The sequence below is a fragment of the Bufo bufo genome, chromosome 2 (genome assembly GCF_905171765.1).
Source record: "Bufo bufo chromosome 2, aBufBuf1.1, whole genome shotgun sequence".
In the NCBI taxonomy this organism is placed as follows: domain Eukaryota; kingdom Metazoa; phylum Chordata; class Amphibia; order Anura; family Bufonidae; genus Bufo; species Bufo bufo.
The window spans coordinates 13489710-13511761 of record NC_053390.1 but is presented as its reverse complement, the minus strand read 5'-3'; the positions used below and the strand labels follow the sequence as shown (position 1 = coordinate 13511761).

The 22052-nt window shown below is 46.3% G+C and overlaps 1 protein-coding gene across 1 annotated transcript in view; it reads left to right on the top strand.

Moving 5' to 3' along the window:
• The window catches only part of LOC120990618 (zinc finger protein 271-like), a 136070-nt gene that overhangs the window by 28467 nt on the left and 85551 nt on the right, over nt 1-22052 (top strand). Inside the window, exon 2 of the mRNA XM_040419536.1 lies at nt 14122-14786. Coding sequence (XP_040275470.1) covers nt 14122-14786 — 665 coding nt within the window. The remainder of the gene's footprint in view (nt 1-14121; nt 14787-22052) is intronic.

The window sequence follows — 22052 nt, the reverse complement described above, 5'->3', positions numbered from 1 at the left end:
CAGTAGAAAGAGTGAAGCAGTGGCGTACCAAGGGGGGGCGGCCCGCCCCGGGTGCCACTCACAAGGGGGGTGCCAGCCGCGACTGAGGATAAAAAAATAAATAAAATAAAAATAATAATGTGGCGAGTGGGCCAGGCGTGGCGCTGTGATAGGGGCAGGGCTCCAGATGGTCTCTCCCTCCCCATGTGCTGCTGCCGCCGCGGCCAATAAGAAGAGGGGCAGGGCCGGGGGAGGGGCTGTGGCCACTGCGCCACCAATGAAGATAACTGACCTGTTAATACAAATGCAGGAGGCGGGTGCCGGCTATTTGATTCCGGCACCCGCCTCCTGCATTTGTATTAACAGGTCAGTTATCTTCATTAACATTGAGTGCGGCCCCCCCCCAGTATAATAAACATTGAGTGCGCCCCCCTCCAGTATAATAAACATTGAGTGCGCCCCCCCCAGTATAATAAACATTGAGTGCGGCCCCCCCCCCCCCCAGTATAATAAACATTGAGTGCGCCCCCCCCAGTATAATAAACATTGAGTGCGCCCCCCCCAGTATAATAAACATTGAGTGCGGCCCCCCCCCAGTATAATAAACATTGGTGGGCAGTGGGCAGTGCCAATGAGGGTTAAAAAATAAAAAATTAACTCACCTCCTCCAATTGATCGCGTAGCTACTGCCGGTCTACTTGTAATTTCTTCAGGACCTGTGGTGACGTCACTGAGCTCCAGCCTCTATCACATGGCCCATTACCATGGTGATGGATCATGTGATGAGCTCAGTGACATCACCACAGGTCCTGAAGAAAGTACATGAGACCTGCTGCTACGCGATCAATTGGAGGTGGTGAGTTAATTTTTATTTATTTTTTTAACCCTCATTGGCACTGCCCACCAATGTTTATTATGTTGGGGGGGGGGGCGCACTGTGCCACCAATGTTTATTATACTGGGGTGTTGGGGGGGGGGGGCGCACTGACCACCAATGTTTATTATGTTGGGGGGGCACACTGCGCCACCAATGTTTATTATACTAGGGTGTTGGGGGGGGGGGGGCGCACTGCACCACCAATGTTTATATGTTTATTATACTAGGGAGGGGGGGCGCACTGCCCACCAATGTTTATTATGTTGGGGGGGCGCACTGCTCCACCAATGTTTATTATACTGGGGTTTAAGGGGGTGCAGGTTTTTATTTTATTAAGGAAGGGAAAAGGGGTCTATTAAGGGGTGGTTAATGGGTTTTATTAAGGGGGGTTAATGGGTTTATTTCGTTAAGGGGGTGTGCAGAGGTTTATTTTATTAAGGGGTTTTATTTTTATTTATAAATATTATTGAAAACATTGAAAAAAGTTTGTGCATGTTTTCTTAACTTTCTTGGGGGGGGGGGTGCCAAACAAAGGGTTCGCCCCGGGTGCCAAATGCTCTAGGTACGCCCCTGGAGTGAAGTGCTTATGCCGCTGTACAGAACACTGGTGAGACCTCATTTGGAGTATTGTGCTCAGTACTGGAGGCCATATCTCCAGAAGGATATAGATACTCTAGAGAGAGTTCAGAGAAGAGCTACTAAACTGGTACATGGATTGCAGGATAAAACTTACCAGGAAAGATTAAAGGACCTTAACATGTATAGCTTGGAAGAAAGACGAGACAGAGGGGAGATGATAGAAACTGCTAAATACATAAAGGGAATCAACTCGGTAAAGGAGGAGAGAATATTTAAAAGAAGAAAAACTACCACAAGAGGACACAGTTTTAAATTAGAGGGGCAAAGGTTTAAAAGTAATATAAGGAAGTATTACTTTACTGAGAGAGTAGTGGATGCATGGAATAGCCTTCCTGCAGAAGTGGTAGCTGCAAATACAGTGAAGGGGTTTAAGCATGCATGGGATAGGCATAAGGCCATCCTTCACATAAGATAGGGCCGGGGGCTATCCATAGTACTCAGTATATTGGGCAGACTAGATGGGCCAAATGGTTCTTATCTGCCGACACATTCTATGTTTCTATGTTTCTATGACCCCGCCCCTTCACTGATCACATGACAGGGACATCATCACAGGTCTTTCACCACCACCTCTCACCACTGCTGAGCCCCGCCCCCTGCACTGATCACATGATGGTGAGGTCACCCCAGGTCCTTCACCACCTCTTCTCCTCTCCTGAGCCCCGCCCCCTGCACTGATCACATGACGGTGACGTCACCCCAGGTCCTTCACCACCTCTTCTCCCCATTGCTGAGCCCCGCCCCCTGCACTGATCACATGACGGTGACGTCACCCCAGGTCCTTCAGCTCTGGCAGTGCAGCAGATACCGGGCAGGTCCTGGTCGGTAGTCAGGGCTCTTGTTCTCTCTGGTATCAGCCATTCCTCCAGCCTGCAGGTAAGATGAGCTCTGAGGAGACAGTGTGGTGGAGAGCTCAGACATGTCACCTCTGGAGATTCTCCTCCATTACACACAAGGAATCCTTCTCCGCTCCTCAGCTTAGTATGATGGGGGAGGAGTAGTGGGGAGAGTGGGGGTTGTCATCATTCGCTGGCCCCTGACTGTCCTGGTGAGGGGCCCCTGCCTCCAGGAGGAGAATGAATGGAGCGGGGCCCGGCCTGAGCTCAGCTCTCTCCAGTCTCTTCTCTAGGAGTTCTGGACACAGCTGAGCACAGCCCAGAGGTGGGACCTGCATCTACCAGACACTTATCTCCTGTGGAGCCACCAGAGATCTCCATGTTGGGGCCCCTGGAATCCATGTGGTGGGGGCTCTGAGAAGCGGGGCCCCTCCAGGCTCAGGAAGTGCGGTTCTGGAGGTGACATCTGGTCTTGTCCCCTGGATGATTTCCTCTCCTCTTCTCATAAAGGCGCCTGCAGTACTAGAAGCCTCCAGCTCCTCCAGTTCTCTCTTCTCCTGAACGACCACCAAGGATGGACAGGAAGGAGATCAGCAGAAGAATATTAGACCTCACCTTGGAGATCATCTCCCTGCTGAGCGGAGAGGTAAACTTTTCTAGATTTCTCTCCTCTGTATTGTATTCTGTAACAAGTCAGACATCGGGAAGGAGAATCCATCATAGGAAGTGATTGGAAGAGTCCAGGGTCCTGGAGAACGGCCTCCAGACCTTCCAAGTGATGGAGAACCTGGAGATCAGCCCCCAGTATGGTGAGTGATGTGTCATGTGACCAGTGACCAATAGTCATGTTGTAGGAGCCATGAGGAGGTAAGTAGGCACGTTGTACCAGGAGGAGACTGCCGGAGGAGAGCACATGGCCCCTGAAGGGTTTATTCCCTAAGTGTCTCTCTCCATCCACAGGAGTACACAATAGTGAAGAAGACATCGGGGGACTGTGTGACTCCCATCATCCATCTCCAGGAGTCAGGAGGGCGGAGCAGGACCCCTCCCCCCATCACAGAGCCTCCCCCTCACCCCCTGATACATGAGCAGAAGATCCTAGAACTCACCCACAAGATGATGGAGCTGCTGACTGGAGAGGTGACACTGCTGGGAATGCTGGGAAATTCTCCAGTAACAGCACTGGAGGGGTCTGGGTGATGACGGTGTCATTGTGTTGTCAGGTTCCTATAAGGTGTCAGGACGTCACTGTCTATTTCTCCATGGAGGAGTGGGAGTATATAGAAGGCCACAAGGATCTGTACAAGGAGGCCATGATGGAGGAGCACCAGCCTCTTATATCACAGGGTAAGACCCGTCATGTGCAGTGTATACATGTGTGTGCAGTGACATGTAATGGAGGAGCACCAGCCTCTTATATCACAAGGTAAGACCCGTCATGTGCAGTGTATACACGTGTGTGCAGTGACATGTAATGGAGGAGCACCAGCCTCTTATATCACAAGGTAAGAGCCGTCATGTGCAGTGTATACACGTGTGTGCAGTGAGATGTAATGGAGGAGCACCGGCCTCTTATATCACAGGGTAAGACCCGTCATGTGCAGTGTATACACATGTGTGCAGTGACATGTAATGGAGGAGCACCAGCCTCTTATATCACAAGGTAAGAGCCGTCATGTGCAGTGTATACACGTGTGTGCAGTGACATGTACTGGAGGAGCACCAGCCTCTTATATCACAGGGTAAGAGCCGTCATGTGCAGTGTATACACGTGTGTGCAGTGACATGTAATGGAGGACCACCAGCCTCTTATATCACAAGGTAAGAGCCGTCATGTGCAGTGTATACACATGTGTGCAGTGACATGTAATGGAGAAGCACCAGCCTCTTATATCACAAGGTAAGACCCGTCATGTGCAGTGTATACACGTGTGTGCAGTGACATGTAATGGAGGAGCACCAGCCTCTTATATCACAAGGTAAGAGCCGTCATGTGCAGTGTATACACGTGTGTGCAGTGACATGTAATGGAGGAGCACCAGCCTCTTATATCACAAGGTAAGAGCCGTCATGTGCAGTGTATACACTTGTGTGCAGTGACATGTAATGGAGGAGCACCAGCCTCTTATATCACAAGGTAAGAGCCGTCATGTGCAGTGTATACACGTGTGTGCAGTGACATGTAATGGAGGAGCACCAGCCTCTTATATCACAGGGTAAGAGCCGTCATGTGCAGTGTATACACGTGTGTGCAGTGACATGTAATGGAGGAGCACCAGCCTCTTATATCACAAGGTAAGACCCGTCATGTGCAGTGTATACACGTGTGTGCAGTGACATGTAATGGAGGAGCACCAGCCTCTTATATCACAAGGTAAGACCCGTCATGTGCAGTGTATACACGCGTGTGCAGTGACATGTAATGGAGGAGCACCAGCCTCTTATATCACAAGGTAAGAGCCGTCATGTGCAGTGTATACACGTGTGTGCAGTGACATGTAATGGAGGAGCACCAGCCTCTTATATCACAAGGTAAGAGCCGTCATGTGCAGTGTATACATGTGTGTGCAGTGACATGTAATGGAGGAGCACCAGCCTCTTATATCACAAGGTAAGAGCCGTCATATGCAGTGTATACACGTGTGTGCAGTGACATGTAATGGAGAAGCACCAGCCTCTTATATCACAAGGTAAGAGCCGTAATGTGCAGTGTATACACGTGTGTGCAGTGACATGTAATGGAGGAGCTCCAGCCTCTTATATCACAAGGTAAGAGCCGTCATGTGCAGTGTATACACGTGTGTGCAGTGAGATGTAATGGAGGAGCACCAGCCTCTTATATCACAAGGTAAGAGCCGTCATGTGCAGTGTATACACGTGTGTGCAGTGACATGTAATGGAGGAGCACCAGCCTCTTATATCACAAGGTAAGAGCCGTCATGTGCAGTGTATACACGTGTGTGCAGTGACATGTAATGGAGGAGCACCAGCCTCTTATATCACAAGGTAAGAGCCGTCATGTGCAGTGTATACACGTGTGTGCAGTGACATGTAATGGAGGAGCACCAGCCTCTTATATCACAAGGTAAGAGCCGTCATGTGCAGTGTATACACGTGTGTGCAGTGACATGTTATGGAGGAGCACCAGCCTCTTATATCACAAGGTAAGAGCCGTCATGTGCAGTGTATACACGTGTGTGCAGTGACATGTAATGGAGGAGCTCCAGCCTCTTATATCACAAGGTAAGAGCCGTCATGTGCAGTGTATACACGTGTGTGCAGTGACATGTAATGGAGGAGCACCAGCCTCTTATATCACAGGGTAAGACCCGTCATGTGCAGTGTGTACACGTGTGTGCAGTGACATGTAATGGAGGAGCACCGGCCTCTTATATCACAGGGTAAGAGCCGTCATGTGCAGTGTATACACGTGTGTGCAGTGACATGTAATGGAGGAGCACCAGCCTCTTATATCACAAGGTAAGAGCCGTCATGTGCAGTGTATACACGTGTGTGCAGTGACATGTAATGGAGGAGCTCCAGCCTCTTATATCACAGGGTAAGAGCCGTCATGTGCAGTGTATACACGTGTGTGCAGTGACATGTAATGGAGGAGCACCAGCCTCTTATATCACAAGGTAAGAGCCGTCATGTGCAGTGTATACACTTGTGTGCAGTGACATGTAATGGAGGAGCACCAGCCTCTTATATCACAAGGTAAGAGCCGTCATGTGCAGTGTATACACGTGTGTGCAGTGACATGTAATGGAGGAGCACCAGCCTCTTATATCACAGGGTAAGAGCCGTCATGTGCAGTGTATACACGTGTGTGCAGTGACATGTAATGGAGGAGCACCAGCCTCTTATATCACAAGGTAAGACCCGTCATGTGCAGTGTATACACGTGTGTGCAGTGACATGTAATGGAGGAGCACCAGCCTCTTATATCACAAGGTAAGACCCGTCATGTGCAGTGTATACACGTGTGTGCAGTGACATGTAATGGAGGAGCACCAGCCTCTTATATCACAAGGTAAGAGCCGTCATGTGCAGTGTATACACGTGTGTGCAGTGACATGTAATGGAGGAGCACCAGCCTCTTATATCACAAGGTAAGAGCCGTCATGTGCAGTGTATACATGTGTGTGCAGTGACATGTAATGGAGGAGCACCAGCCTCTTATATCACAAGGTAAGAGCCGTCATATGCAGTGTATACACGTGTGTGCAGTGACATGTAATGGAGAAGCACCAGCCTCTTATATCACAAGGTAAGAGCCGTAATGTGCAGTGTATACACGTGTGTGCAGTGACATGTAATGGAGGAGCTCCAGCCTCTTATATCACAAGGTAAGAGCCGTCATGTGCAGTGTATACACGTGTGTGCAGTGAGATGTAATGGAGGAGCACCAGCCTCTTATATCACAAGGTAAGAGCCGTCATGTGCAGTGTATACACGTGTGTGCAGTGACATGTAATGGAGGAGCACCAGCCTCTTATATCACAAGGTAAGAGCCGTCATGTGCAGTGTATACACGTGTGTGCAGTGACATGTAATGGAGGAGCACCAGCCTCTTATATCACAAGGTAAGAGCCGTCATGTGCAGTGTATACACGTGTGTGCAGTGACATGTAATGGAGGAGCACCAGCCTCTTATATCACAGGGTAAGAGCCGTCATGTGCAGTGTATACACGTGTGTGCAGTGACATGTAATGGAGGAGCACCAGCCTCTTATATCACAAGGTAAGAGCCGTCATGTGCAGTGTATACACGTGTGTGCAGTGACATGTAATGGAGGAGCTCCAGCCTCTTATATCACAAGGTAAGAGCCGTCATGTGCAGTGTATACACGTGTGTGCAGTGACATGTAATGGAGGAGCACCAGCCTCTTATATCACAGGGTAAGACCCGTCATGTGCAGTGTGTACACGTGTGTGCAGTGACATGTAATGGAGGAGCACCGGCCTCTTATATCACAGGGTAAGAGCCGTCATGTGCAGTGTATACACGTGTGTGCAGTGACATGTAATGGAGGAGCACCAGCCTCTTATATCACAAGGTAAGAGCCGTCATGTGCAGTGTATACACGTGTGTGCAGTGACATGTAATGGAGGAGCTCCAGCCTCTTATATCACAGGGTAAGAGCCGTCATGTGCAGTGTATACACGTGTGTGCAGTGACATGTAATGGAGGAGCACCAGCCTCTTATATCACAAGGTAAGAGCCGTCATGTGCAGTGTATACACGTGTGTGCAGTGACATGTAATGGAGGAGCACCAGCCTCTTATATCACAGGGTAAGACCCGTCATGTGCAGTGTATACACGTGTGTGCAGTGACATGTAATGGAGGAGCACCAGCCTCTTATATCACAGGGTAAGAGCCGTCATGTGCAGTGTATACACGTGTGTGCAGTGACATGTAATGGAGGAGCACCAGCCTCTTATATCACAAGGTAAGAGCCGTCATGTGCAGTGTATACACGTGTGTGCAGTGACATGTAATGGAGGAGCACCAGCCTCTTATATCACAGGGTAAGAGCCGTCATGTGCAGTGTGTACACGTGTGTGCAGTGACATGTAATGGAGGAGCACCGGCCTCTTATATCACAGGGTAAGAGCCGTCATGTGCAGTGTATACACGTGTGTGCAGTGACATGTAATGGAGGAGCACCAGCCTCTTATATCACAGGGTAAGAGCCGTCATGTGCAGTGTATACACGTGTGTGCAGTGACATGTAATGGAGGATCTCCACAGTTTCTTCTCACATTACATTAGAGGCTACGTGTTCTTTATATGTCAGTCATATCCATAGGGCTCCAGTCACATGATGAGAGCGTGTCCTTCTGGCCTCCATCGGGCCGGTATAGTAGACTATACTACGGAGACGTCTTGTACAATCCGTGTTCTGCATTGTATATATATTGTAGATCATACATGGAGTTTATGGGCAATGTCCGCCCCTGTACGACTGTTTGTCATCGATGTAGAACAGGCGTGTGTTATGTAAGTCGTTGGTGTCTCAATAAAATGTGAAAAATTTGTAGTAAAATTCTTGTCTGACATCGGCTTTAAATTGCTAAATGTGATCATGTTGTCCATCACTTCAGCGATTATCTGCTCATCCCCCTTCAGACTGAACGTGTGACTTCTAGCAGTAATTGCATGTCCCAGAATGTTCCAGCTGCATTAGAGCGTGTTCACACAGGGCACATTTATTGTAGACATTTCCATGTATTGGGTTGTTTCTGCAGCAGGTGCATGGATTATTACAAGCCACATTCAGGGCAGCGGGACAGTCACAGAAATGTCTGCAGCTGATCTGCTCTGTGTGAACTTGCTGGTAGATAACCAGTGACTGATCTGTGCTGCTCTTATAATCTGTCCAAAAAGGGGGCATTTTAAGGTTCCACATATAATAATAATAATAATATTTATTTCTATAGCGCCACCATATTCCGCAGCGCATTACAAGTTCATAGGTTTCATGTACAAAACAAAAATAACTGGATAATATGCAACTGAAACACTAGGAGTCAGGGCGCTGCTTACAAGAGCTTACAATCTATGAGGAATTGGGGGTGACACATAAGGTAGTTGATTGTGATAAGTAGGATTTGAGCCATTATTGAACTGACAGGAGTGGTGCCGGCCGATCTGCTTCGGGTTTGGGACTGCTAGAGGATCGAGTTTAGGCCAGAGGAGTTGGTGGGCGAGAGGTTTAGTCGGGGAAAAGTCATTTTCGGAAGCTTGATAAGCCTGCCTGATAAGATGTGTTTTTAAGGCACGTTTGAAGGTGGAGAAGTTGTGAATTAATATTCCGGGGCAGAGTATTCCAGAGAGTAGGTGCAGCTCAAGAAAAGTCTTGAAGACGGGAGTGAGACGTACAAATTATGGAGGTTATTAATCTTAGGTCGCTAATAGAACAGAGAGCACGAGTAGGGTGGTATATGGAGATGAGGGAGGAGATGTATGGAGGGGCAGCACTGTGGAGAGCAGGAGTAGGGTGGTAGACGGAGATGAGGGAGGAGATGTATGGAGGGGCAGCACTGTGGAGAGCTTTGTGGGTGAGAAGTTTGAACTGTATTCTGTGGTGGATGGGCAACCAGTGAAGTGACTGGCACAGACTAGTAGCATCAGTGTAGCGGTTGGATGATAGATGAGCCTGGCTGCAGCATTTAGGACAGACTGAAGGGGGAAGAGTTCAGTGGGAGGGAGGCCAATTAGTAATGCGTTGCAGTCAAGATGAGAATGAATCAAGGCCACAACAAGAGTTTTTGCCGTGTCCACCGTAAGAAAAGGGCGGATTCTGGCGATATTCTTGAGGTGCAGACGACAAGAGCGTGTAAGTGACTGAATATGGGGAAGAAAGGAAATATCAGAGTCAAATGTGGCCCCAAGACAGCGGGCGTGTTGCACAGCAGTTATGATAGTGCTGAAGACTGAAATTGAAATATCAAGTTTAGATGGGTTAGTAGATGGGGAAAGACAAGAAGTTCAGTTTTTGAGAGGTTCAGTTTTAGATACAGAGAGGACATGATGTTAGAGACAGCTGCCAGACAATTACTGGTGTTTTGGAGTAAAGCAGGGGTGATGTCAGGGGATGAAGTGTATAGTTGGGTGTCGTCAGCGTAGAGATGGTACCGAAAGCCAAATCTACTGATAGTCTGTCCGATGGGGGCTGTTTAGAGGGAGAAGAGTAGAGGACCTAGTACTGAGCCCTGAGGAATGCCAACATCAAGAGGAAGAGGAGAAGAAGAGCCAGCGAATGATACACTAAAGGAGCGGCCAGAGAGATAGGAAGAGAACCAAGAGAGGGCAGTGTCCTTAAGGCGAATTGAGTGGAGCATGGTGAGGAGGAGTTTATGGTCTATGGTATCAAACGTTGCAGAGAGAACCAGCAGAATCAGTAGAGAATAGTCACCATTTATTTTTGCTGTTAGGAGATTAGTAAGAGCAGTTTCTGAAGAGTGAAGAGGGCGAAAGGCAGATTGTAAGGGGTCAAGAAGAGCATTTGCAGAAAGCTTATTAAGTGAGAGTAGACAAGACGTTCAAGGAGTCAAGAGATGAAGGGGAGGTTAGAAACAGGTCAGTACTTAGCAGCACAGGTCGGGTCAAGAGATGGTTTCTTTAGTAGTGGGGTTATAACAGGGTGTTTGAAAGAGGAGGGGAAAACACCAGAGGAGAGAAAGATACCAGAAGAGAGAAAGAGGTTAAAAATTGTAGGTAGGTGAGTGATGACAGCCGGGGAGAGGGACTGGAGGAGGTGTGATGGAATAGGATCACTGCTACAGGTCGTGGGTCGAGAAGAAGAGAGAAGCCTGGAGACTTCTTCCTCTGTTACAGGGTCAAAAGAGGAGAGAAAGCATGTGGAGGAATGGGAGGGAGGAGGATGGAAATTATTTGGGGACTGGGAGATTATTTCCTGCCGGATACTGCCAATCTTGTCTCTGAAGTAGGTGGCCATGCCATCAGTGCAGAGGTCAGTGACAGGTTCTGGAACTTTAGGGCTTAGAAGGGAATGAAAAGTGTGAAAAAGTCATTTTGGGTTATTTGAGAGTGAGGAGATGAGAGAGGTGAAGTACTTTTGTTTGACAATGTTGAGAGCTGAATTATATGTTTTGAGCATAAATTTATAATAGAGGAAGTCTGCTGATATTCACGATTTTCTCCATAAGCGTTCTGCACATCTGGAGCAGTGCTAGAGAAAACGTGTTTCAGGTGTGTACCAGGGTTGTCGTCTTCTGTGTAGGGAGGGTTGGATTGATATTGGAGCAACTTCATCTAGGGTGGTTTTGAGGGTCTGGTTGTAATGATTGGCAGCCAAGTCTGGACAAGAGAGGGAAGAGATTGGGATAAGAGCTAGTTGTAGGGTGTTAAGTTGCTGGCAGTTAATGGTGTGTAGGTTTCTGTAAGTGTGAAAAGTAGGATTGTCATGAGAAAAGTGAGAGGTCTTAATGGTAAATGAAAGAGGATTGTGGTCAGAAAGTGGGAAGGATAAGTTACTAAAGTTTGAGACTGAGCAGTGACGGAAGAAGACTAGATCGAGTGTATTGCCCTGTTCATGCGTGGCAGAGGAAGTCAGTTGTGATAGGCCAAAGAAAGGAGGTTAAAGAAAGAAAGTGAGCGGCTGATGGGGGGATGGGATCATCAATGGGGATATTAAAATCAACCATAATAAGAGTTGGTGATTCAGAAGAGAGGAAGTGAGGAAGCCAAGCTGCAAAGAGATTCAGGATTGGTGGGGGGAGCCTGGGGGACGATAGACAACCGCAACTCTCAGGGGGAATAGATGGAAGAGTCTAATTGATTGACCCTCAAAAGAGTGGACTGTGAGAGCAGGTACAGGGGGAATGACCTGAAACGTGCACTCTGGAGAAAGTAGTATGTCTACTCCTCCACCGTGCCTGTCATCAGGTCTGGAGGTATGGGAGAAGTGGAGTCCACCATAGGATATAGGACAGGGCAGCAGGGGAACCAGTGTCCGAGGGTTGAAGCCAGGTTTCTGTAAGGGCCAGCAAGTTCAGAGAGTGTGACAGGAAGAAATTGTGGATTGTGGGTAGTTTATTACGAACCGACCGTGCGTTCCAGAGTGCGCAGTTAAAAGAGACTGGAGAGGACGTGCAGGGAACATTAATCAGATTTTTGGGGTTTCTGTGTGTGGCAGAGGAGAAGCTGAAGTTAGCAACAGAGGGACGGCCAGGGTTTGGGGAAATATCCTCTGCAGCTAGTAGCAGGAGAACAGAAAGAGACAGCAAGTGGGTGAGAGATTTATATTGGTGTTTTCTATGCTGCACCGTGGAGGAAGATGGGTCAGTGTAATGTATGAGGGTATAAAGTGTATGGGAACTGAACAAGGGTGAGGGAAGGAGGGACTGATGTGGAGAGAAGGGACAGAGGGGGGAAGGGGTGGTTGATTTTGAAGGTAGACATCCATAGCAATGAGAAGAGCAGCCAGAGCCTGAGTGAGACAATATTGGAGCATACCTGTGCTGTGTGTAACTGTGTTTGAGTAGTCCACATAGCATCTCCGTCTCCTGCCCTGTCCAACTGCCATGATTAACTGCCAAGCGCTTAAGCAATATTGCGTTTTGGCAGAGATGGTGCTTTTGGCTCGTGCTGACCCCGACTGCTTCCCCTTAGACTGTGTCTATATTTATAGGGAGTGTGATCACAGAACTAGGGGTAATTTAGCTCATTAATCTAATACTCACTGAAGTAAGGCACATGAGAAGAGATGCTATATGTAGGTAAACAGACAAAGCTAAGGATCTGGATGGGCCATAAAATCACTACAGATCACAAGCATTACAGCAGTCACATAAATCACTGGTCAGTTGGAAGAGCATCTCTAGGACTAATAACAAGGATATCAGACTTAAAGAAAATAGTATACATAGTGAATATGCAAAGTTCTACACCAGGGAAGATGGAAGCTGCACTATTAGGCTTGGGGAAAGCTGGGTGGAGCAGTATTGTCCAAACAGTGTTCCCTCCACATATAGAAACAACAGGCAAGTTCTGCAGGGGCGGGGCTTACGATGCTCCATTGTGACAGAAAAGCCAACCACTAAGTGGTATAGAGGTAGACAGACTTGTGTAGCTGTGCAGCAGATCTGTCCTCCAGCCCAAGCTCCTGTGATAAATGTGGAGCGTCTCTAGATTTACTCTGTACGTTTTAAACAGGATTAGTAAATCTGCCCAGTTAATTACCCAATGATTGCAGGCTGTCCAGACCATGAGGCAGCAAAGCAGCTTCAAACCATGATGTCCCCCCACCATCTACAAATCATGATGCCCCCTTTCACCAGCTCCAAACCATGATGTTCCCTCCACCAGCCCCAAACCATTAGGCCCCACTTCACCAGCTCCAACCATGATGCTCCTTGTTTTATTCAAATGATGTCTAGTTGCTGTTGAAAGGCAAAATGTGTTGGCAGAGAGCAGGGCTCGTTTCCAGACATAGTCAGGCTTTTAAATTTTTTTTAGTTTTGTTAAGTCATTATTTACGGTATGTAATAAAAGTCATGACCTGGTGTAAACCAGAATCCTGGACTTTGTCAGGAAGTTATAGAAGCTTTGTAAGGCTGGGATCACAAGTGCAGTGTTTTTTGGCCAAAGTCAGGAATGGATTCCAAATGAATGAACATTTATCCTTCCTGCTGGATCAACTTCCAGCCTAAGGCAACATGCACACGACCGTATGTGTTTTCCGGTTCCATTGTAACAATGCCTAAAACGGACAAGAATAGGACATGTTCTATTTTTTTTGTGGGGCTACGGAACGTACATACACATTTTTTGCAGAGCCATTGAAATGAATGGGTCCGCATCCTATCCGCAAAAAAAACGGAATATTGGAATGTTATAAGTTTCTCTACTCTGTAATTTGCCCAAAAAAAAACTTTTAAACAAATTTTCATTTTTATCTTACCAGAAAATCCCAGTAAGAAATGTGAAAATGTCATGTTACCACTAGATGAAGATATCCTGCAGCGCTCTTCAGGAGAAAACCTCATTACCCTTAATGTACATCCAGGTCTTCACAGTACAGATCTGTCATATAATCCTCCTAATTATGAGGAACCTTCTCCTGACCAATCACAGATTGTTACCGCAAGTACAAGTCGGAAAACGATTAAAAGGTTTCATTGTGGTAAAGAATCCACAAACAGCTCAGGACTTTTTACACACCGAAGACGTCACAAAGGAGAGAAAATGTATTCATGTTCAGAATGTGGGAAATGTTTCACATGGAAATCAATTCTTGTTATACATGAGAGAAGACACACAGGAGAGAAGCCATATTCATGTTCAGAATGTGGGAAATGTTTTAGACACAAATCACATCTTGTTACACATAAGAGAAGTCACACAGGAGAGAAGCCATATTCGTGTTCAGAATGTGGGAAATGTTTTACACAGAAATCAAATCTTGTTAAACACCAGAGATTTCATACAGGAGAGAAACCGTATTCATGTTCAGAATGTGGGAAATGTTTTACACAGAAAGCCAATCTTATTAAGCATGAGATAATTCACACTGGAGAAAAGCCATATTCATGTTCACAATGTGGGAAATGTTTTGCGCAAAAATCAGATCTTGTTAGACATGAGAGAATTCACACTGGGGAAAAGCTGTATTCATGTTCACAATGTGGGAAATGTTTTGTGCAAAAATCAGATCTTGTTAGACATGAGCGAAGACACACAGGAGAGAAACCGTATTCATGTTCAGAATGTGGGAAATGTTTTGCACAAAAATCACATCTTGTTAAACATGAGATAGTTCACACTGGGGAAAAGCCGTATTCATGTTCAGAATGTGGGAAATGTTTTACGGAAAAATCAGGTCTTGTTAAACATGAAAGACGTCACACAGGAGAGAAGCTGTATTCGTGTTCAGAATGTGGAAAATGTTTTTCAGATAAATCAAATCTTCTAAAACATAAGAAGTATCACACATAAGAGAAGCTGCATTCAGAATGAGAAAAATGTTTTTGCTTCTAAAGCCATAATTAGGGGTCATTAGTGAAGTCACACAAGAGAGAAGCCATATGGCCACAATATAATGAAACAATATATCACTGGGTCATAGACATTGTTTTTATTTCAGGTTGTATATTTGGATATAAAAGCTTAATTGATGTCACATAACGACTTCTATAAAACAGCTGATAAATCCTGTTTAGGAAGACATATATTCTGTTCATGACTTTACCCCGGAGGGTTTTTCCTATTTTAGTTTTTTACTCTCTGCCTTTCCAGGAATTTTTTATTTTTACGTTTACATAGCTATATGAGCGCTTGTTTTTTGCGGAACAAGTTGCATTTTCTAATTCCACCATTTAATATCGCAAATGATGTAGTGGGGAGATTACGCAACAGTTTTATGTTTTTACAAGGATTATTGGATCCCCGCGCTGGACAAGACACTTAGAAACACTTTAGTTATACACTCTGACCTGTATTATACATATAAGTATAGTCTCACCTTATTCCTTTTCTTTTCTATTGATCCAGTATATTCAGCTGCCGTTTCAGGATTCAATGTAGACAACAAAGCTTCTTTCTGCTACACAGCACTCTGTTCTGCTAATGACTATGTCTTCTTGCTTCCCCTGTCTGCGCATGCAGCTCTGGCCGGTAGCTGGCACGTGTGCGGGGAAGTCAGTGGGAGTTAGTATCGGAGAACTCCTGTGTAACGTCACATCTTCGAGTACGGGTGCCTCCAGAGGAAAAAAATCATCCATTGTGAGTTCAGCCAGGGACCTCACACGGAGAACCAGTAGCGGCTCCCTGAGTAAATCAGGGTAGTAAAGACACAAGTGACATTTGTAAGAGCGGCAGCGCAGGGGTAATTACTAAGTTTTATGTTTTGTTTTTATGGTGTTCCCTTTACGGTAAAACTGACCTGTTACTTTAATTCTCCAGGTAAGTACAATAACTGCGAAACCACAAGTGTATAGTGTTTCTTGCATTTTAATACTGAAAAGAAAACTTAGAAAAAAATGTTTTTTTTAGTTTTTTTCCTTTTCATCGCCATATTGTGACCTCTATAACTTTTTTGTACTTATGTGTACGGAGCTGTGTGAGGGCTCATTTTTTTGAGGGATGATCTGTAGTTTTCAATCATATCATTCTGGGGTATTTTTTTTATTTATTCTATTTAATTTTACTTTATTTTTTTTTTTTTTGTGCAAGATGAAGAGACCCCAAAAAAGTCTAATCAAACAGTTTTGACTTTTTTTTTCCATTTTGCCATATCTGAAAAATATTGAATAGTTTAAAAGTATGGGCACTATCACACGCGGCGATACTCTTAATGTGTACTTTCTTTTATAGTTTCCTTTTGCTTATTAATATTTTGGGGAAAAGGGGTGATTTTTAATATATATTTTTTTTTTTATTTGAAACTTTTTTTTACAGTATTTTATAGTTCTCATAGGGAACATCAGATTGCTTCTCTCATACACCAACATTGGAGTGTATGAGAGTTACAATGTATTCCTATGAAGCTCTGCCACAGGCAGGTGCATTATAGGAGCTAACATGCGGCAGCTTCAGTTCATTACGGAGGACTGAGGCTGCTGCACAATGCATCCGGCTGCCCTGATCCTTATGTTTGACCACAGCATCTGAAGGGTTTAAAGTCTGAGATCATTGTTACCGCCAGTCACGGACATTAGCTGCTGGTGTCTGCTGTATGAAACATCAGGCACCTGGCAGCTATGGCGCATGTGAGAGCTTATTGTTCCTTCTGGAAAGAAGTAATAAATCCTCAACCTTCCTGATCTCTTTACTCCAGGCTAAATAGATCTCAGGACATATGGAAAGATCTAGGGAATGGAGATGATATTCAACACTACAGTAAAGCTCCTAACAGACACTGGAAGGAGGAGACCTGATTATAGTTAGAAGGAATCTGAAGTACAGATCCACTGATGACAAGACTAGGATCTCCCTGTTCTTATGGCAGATGTCATGGCCAGAAGGAAATAACCTCTTTATTTTAGGTATTTATGTGGGCCCTCCTCCAGAGGTTCAAAGGGAGATGATCTTAAAACTTTTAGGACTAAGGTCAAGTCCTATTTTGACACAGATTCTGAGTATGAAAGGCTATATCTTAGTAAACCTTTCAGGAACCTTTTCATCAAGGACTATTGTGACAAGGATAAACTTGCAGAATGGGCAAAATTTAGACTTTTTAGGTTGATACTCTAAGGCTTTTTCCAAATGTGTCTTGCAGGAAGCCTAAGAGGCTGATAATCTGTAGTTTAGAACTATCCACCCCTTAATAGAATTCAAGCTGAATAGATTCACTTGATCCTTGTGTAAGCTCTTTAAGTGGAGACCTGGCTACGACAAGGTCTTCTGGTACTATGTCTTAGAGCCCATTAGGTTAATATAGTGGCTGTACGGTTGAGTATACACAGGTTCTGGCAGAGCTGAGTGCTCTAGACACACAATTTGCACTGGGGGAAGTCTTCTGATACACCCTTGACACATTTGAATGACTTGGGATCAAAATTAACTTTTCATGAAATGCAAACCAGAGTGTGATAAAGGTCTTAATGATTTAATCAAAGAGGCTTCAAGATAGTTAAAGAGGCTGGTCAAACTTCAGGCTGTCAAACTGAACCTCTTGCGATCTTGGCAGAATTCAGTGTCCTAGACACACACAAACTGCAGTGGGGGAAGTCTCCAAGTTATACTCTTGACTGAACTGAATGAGAAAAATGATCTTTTGGTAGATTGAGGCCCAAAGTGTGGTAGGATCTTCATGACTACAGAGAGGCCTCTAGATAGAAATTGAGGCTAGCAACCTTTAGGCTGTCAGGCTCAATCTTTCCAGATATTGGCAGAGTTCAGTGCCCTACATATCAAGGGTCTACACTGGGGGAAGTCTCAGTAACACCCTTGACTCATCTGCATGTTGGGAACCATGACCTCTCTGGCTCGAACAGTATGATGGCTGTACTGTCGTCTGGTCTAGCTTGATTTTTATCAATACCCTAAGTATCATTGAAACTGCAGGAAAAATGTAGACCAGCCTGAACCTCCAAGGAAATGGACAAGGTATCTGCTGGCAATGGATTGTCCGCCTCATAAAGGGAAAGGAATGTTTAAATCTTGGCACTGAACCTGATTCCACTGAGCAATTTGAAAATCTTTGGATTCAGATACCATTCTCCTGGAAAGGCTAGACCTTCACTGTCGGTCAGCAACAATGTTGAAGGAGCCTCAAACAACTACAGCATACAGATGAGTCAGGTTTCCCTGAGAAAGATGTGTTTCTGATTTGGTGCCACCCTGCTTATAATGTCTGCTCTTACACTGACTGTTTCCTCAAGTCTGTGGGGCGAGTCAGATACGATCTTCTATAGCATTAAAGTATTTGGGGTTTGAGGAAAGAAACTTCTCAAGGGACTCCAAGAGCCCAATGACTATATGCCCCTCTAGGTGCAGTTATCAACCAACAGAATCCAGATCAGCTGGAAAACAAAACACTCGTCTCTGAAATGTTTCTACCATCTGTAGGATTGACGAGCTTAAAATGAAAGGGTACACCAAATATTCAACCTCTCTGGGTTAAAGGGCTTATGTCACCCCCCAGAACTCATTTTTGAGCATATTAAAATCCTTATTGGACGACTATTCCATATATAGGGCCCTTACCTTGTTCTGTGGCTTAGTTTCATAAAAAATAGAGCTTTTAAAATATGCAAATGACTTCACTACCAGCAAGTAGGGCGTCTACTTGCTGGTAGCCGCCGCATCCTCCTTTTAAAAAAAACGCCCCCTCCTGCTGTTGATTGACAGGGCCAGCGAGCACTCCCCTCCTCCGGCTGGCCCTGTCAGCATTTCAAATCCCTCGCCTGCGCCTTACGTGTCTTCATTCGGTGCAGGCGCTCGGAGAGAAGGACACTCGCTTCCTCAGCACTCCCTCAATGTGCCTGCGCCGATGACGTCACCTCTAAACCCGAAAGAGAAGACGCCATCGGCGCAGGCACACTGAGGGAGTGCTGAGGAAGCAAGCGTCCTTCTCTCCGAGCGCCTGCGCCGAATGAAGACACGTAAGGCGCAGGCGCGGGATTTGAAATGCTGACAGGGCCAGCCGGAGGAGAGTGCTCGCTGGCCCTGTCAATTAACAGGACGAGGGTGCGTTTTTTTTTAAAAGGAGGATGCGGCGGCTACCAGCAAGTAGACGCCCTACTTGCTGGTAGTGAAGTCATTTGCATATTTTAAAAGCTTGATTTTTAATGAAACTAAGCCACAGAACAAGGTAAGAGCCCTATAAAGGGAATAGTCGTCCAATAAGGATTTTAATATGCCCAAAAATGAAAAATGAGTTTTGGGGGTGACAGAAGCCCTTTAAGGTTTCCAGAGGCTTAGGATCTCTTCTTTATATAGAGGTCATAAGGCTCAGGAAGCTTCCTCTGCAAATCCTTACATGATGCCTAAAACCCTCCGCTGCCAAGATACTTTCCCCAGAATAGATGTTTGAAATAAATGGCCAGCAGCCTGAAGATAGCCAATCATCCAGGTATGGAACCACATAAATTCTCTGTGTTCTTAAGGAGGCAGCTATAGAGGACACCACTACATAAAGGTGTGAATAGCTGAGGAGATCCAGAACAGATGGGCTGTGAATTGCAGGAGCAGAAGGCCTTACTCCTCACTCAGGAGTTACGACCACCTTAGCTGAGATTATAAAATATGCAGCCATCCGGACTGACTATGTTAAGGCTTTATATCCGCTTGTCTCAGTATTGACTTCAGGAACGTCAGAGGAGATGTTCTGCCTATGGAGGGTATAGCTTTACCCTGAAGAACTGCTGTAATGATCATTTCATATATGATAAGGTCTCCATTACCCTATCCAGCTCTGAACCCATAAGTCTACTTGACTCATACCAGAGAGCAACTTTCCCATCGTAATCTAGGCCATAGATTTTTCATGTGTTAGGAGTTGGCATCACAGCAAACGTATCATAGCTGGAACTCTAGACCTGAAGGATACATTTTCTTTGGACTTTGGAGACAATATAAGTAGCCACAGCAACCTGACCACAGCCGGGCGTCGAACTCATAGTTCTGTCTCTGTAGGTACAACAGAATTCCAAGATAATCTGGCTATAGAGTTATTACCTTTAGGCCTCATGCACACGACCGTTGTGTGCGTCCGTTCCGTCATTTTTCACAGTTTAGCGGAGGTCCCATTAATTTCTATGGAGCTGTGAAAAAAACCTAATAGTCCTCCGTTTTTTCTCCGCGTCTGTGATCCGTGATTCCAGTCCGTCAAAAAAATATAACCTATTTTTTTCAATGGAAAACAGAGGACGGACCCTTTCAAGTCAATTTGTCCGTCAAAAAAAACTGATGCACAACTGGTATGTCATCCGTGTCCGCGTCCGTTTTTTTCTACAAAACCTTGGTGCAATAAAATTACACTTTTCATTAACCTTCCTTTTTTCCCCCTGTCAGACGAAAAAAAAGGAAGACAAAAGGAAACTGTCACGGCTGAGGATGGGGGAAATCCTCAGCCGTGTGATGCCAGATGATGTTTTGGCTGCTCGGCCAGGACAACAGGATTAGGGAGCAGGTCACCTCCTACAGCATCCCTAACCTGACCCTAACTCCTATCTGCATGGGCCGACCTTAAAAGGTAGAAGGACCCATGCGCAGGAACCTAGGAGCCCTGACTTACCCTCCGTCCGGTCCCTGGGCTAAGGAGCAGGGTAAGACAACCCACTCCTCCTAGGCACGGAGGAGCAGGAGTCTCAACGGCCAAGCTGCTGGAAAAGGGGGAACATAAACAGCTCTATGGATATGGCAGGTGAACAAGGAGTTCCACCTACCTGCCACAGCCTTGCTGACTGGATCCCTGTGCTGGCAGGGTGCAGATCACAACGTATCCCCACACAGGGAGCCAGATCCATACCTGCACAAAATCACAAGGAAACATCAAATAGACATCACACATAACTAGAAATAAACTTAAATATGACATTATGGTTATGACCACAGGGGTGGCTCTCACTGGCAGGTATAAAACACAGGCGGCTGCTACAGCTAAGCATGGCTGAAGCAACCTGCAGACCTGGGAAAACAGTGAGGCTTTATAGGCCAAGAAGCCACACCCCACAGTCGGACACACCCAGTGAGACACAAACACACTGGGAAGGGAGTTAACCCTTCCAGCACCAAAGAAGGGAAACACACACTTAAAAGGAGAAGTGTCCAAACAACACACACACTGTGGCTGTTGCCGCAGGCAACGACATGGGTGGCACTCATGTCCGGGGAGTCAGCCCGAAGGCCGGGACACTGCCACCACATGTACACACAACGACCAAATGTTGCCACGGGCAACCACAGTGAGGGGAAGATGTAAGTGCACACCACACAAAACACAGAGTGTACACAGACATACATACACACACACACCTAACAGAAAGATTGCTAGGTGCAACCACATGCACAACATAGCAAGCTGCCACAATACAGCTCAGAGTGCTATGCTGCCACAACATACCGTTGCCAGCGGCAACCACAGGCGAGGAAAATACCACAGACCTCACCTGTGATTGACAATCAAACTAAACCGCTGACAACCGCATGCGGTTGAGGAGTCACGGTCATAGCCATGGCCGTGACACTCCCACCCCTCAAAGCCCCCCCACAGAAAAAAAGGAAACTGGTGAGAGACTAACACAAGGGGATAGGAGAAGGGAACGTCCACTCTCAGGACATGGTTCCCGGAAAGTCGCTGTCAGCTGCATCCTCTCCCAGCACACAACACAGCCAGTCCGACGAGGCCTGCAGCCCGCACCAGCGACACAAGAATGGAACCACTGAGAGTGGACGAGGGGACTCTCCACACACGTCCCCACTCTAGTCGCTGCCAGCAGACACTCCTAACCAGCACGCAGCCGGACCACTTACGGAGTGCTGCCAGCCAACGAGCAGAGCAGAGATGAGAACATGGAGAGGGACCCCCAACACGGAAGGTAAGGTGGCGGGGAATAAGCCACCAACCGTGCCGTAAACGGAGATCCCCCCGGAACGCTCTCCCTCCGGACATCGCGCATGCAGGCCACAAGGGGATGGCACTGCATGCTGCACCCTCTTTCGAAGATATGCATACCGCATACCAAAGAAACACAACCGTGCAATAAAACTCAGGGGACGCCAAACAAGGCAACGGTGAAGGGATG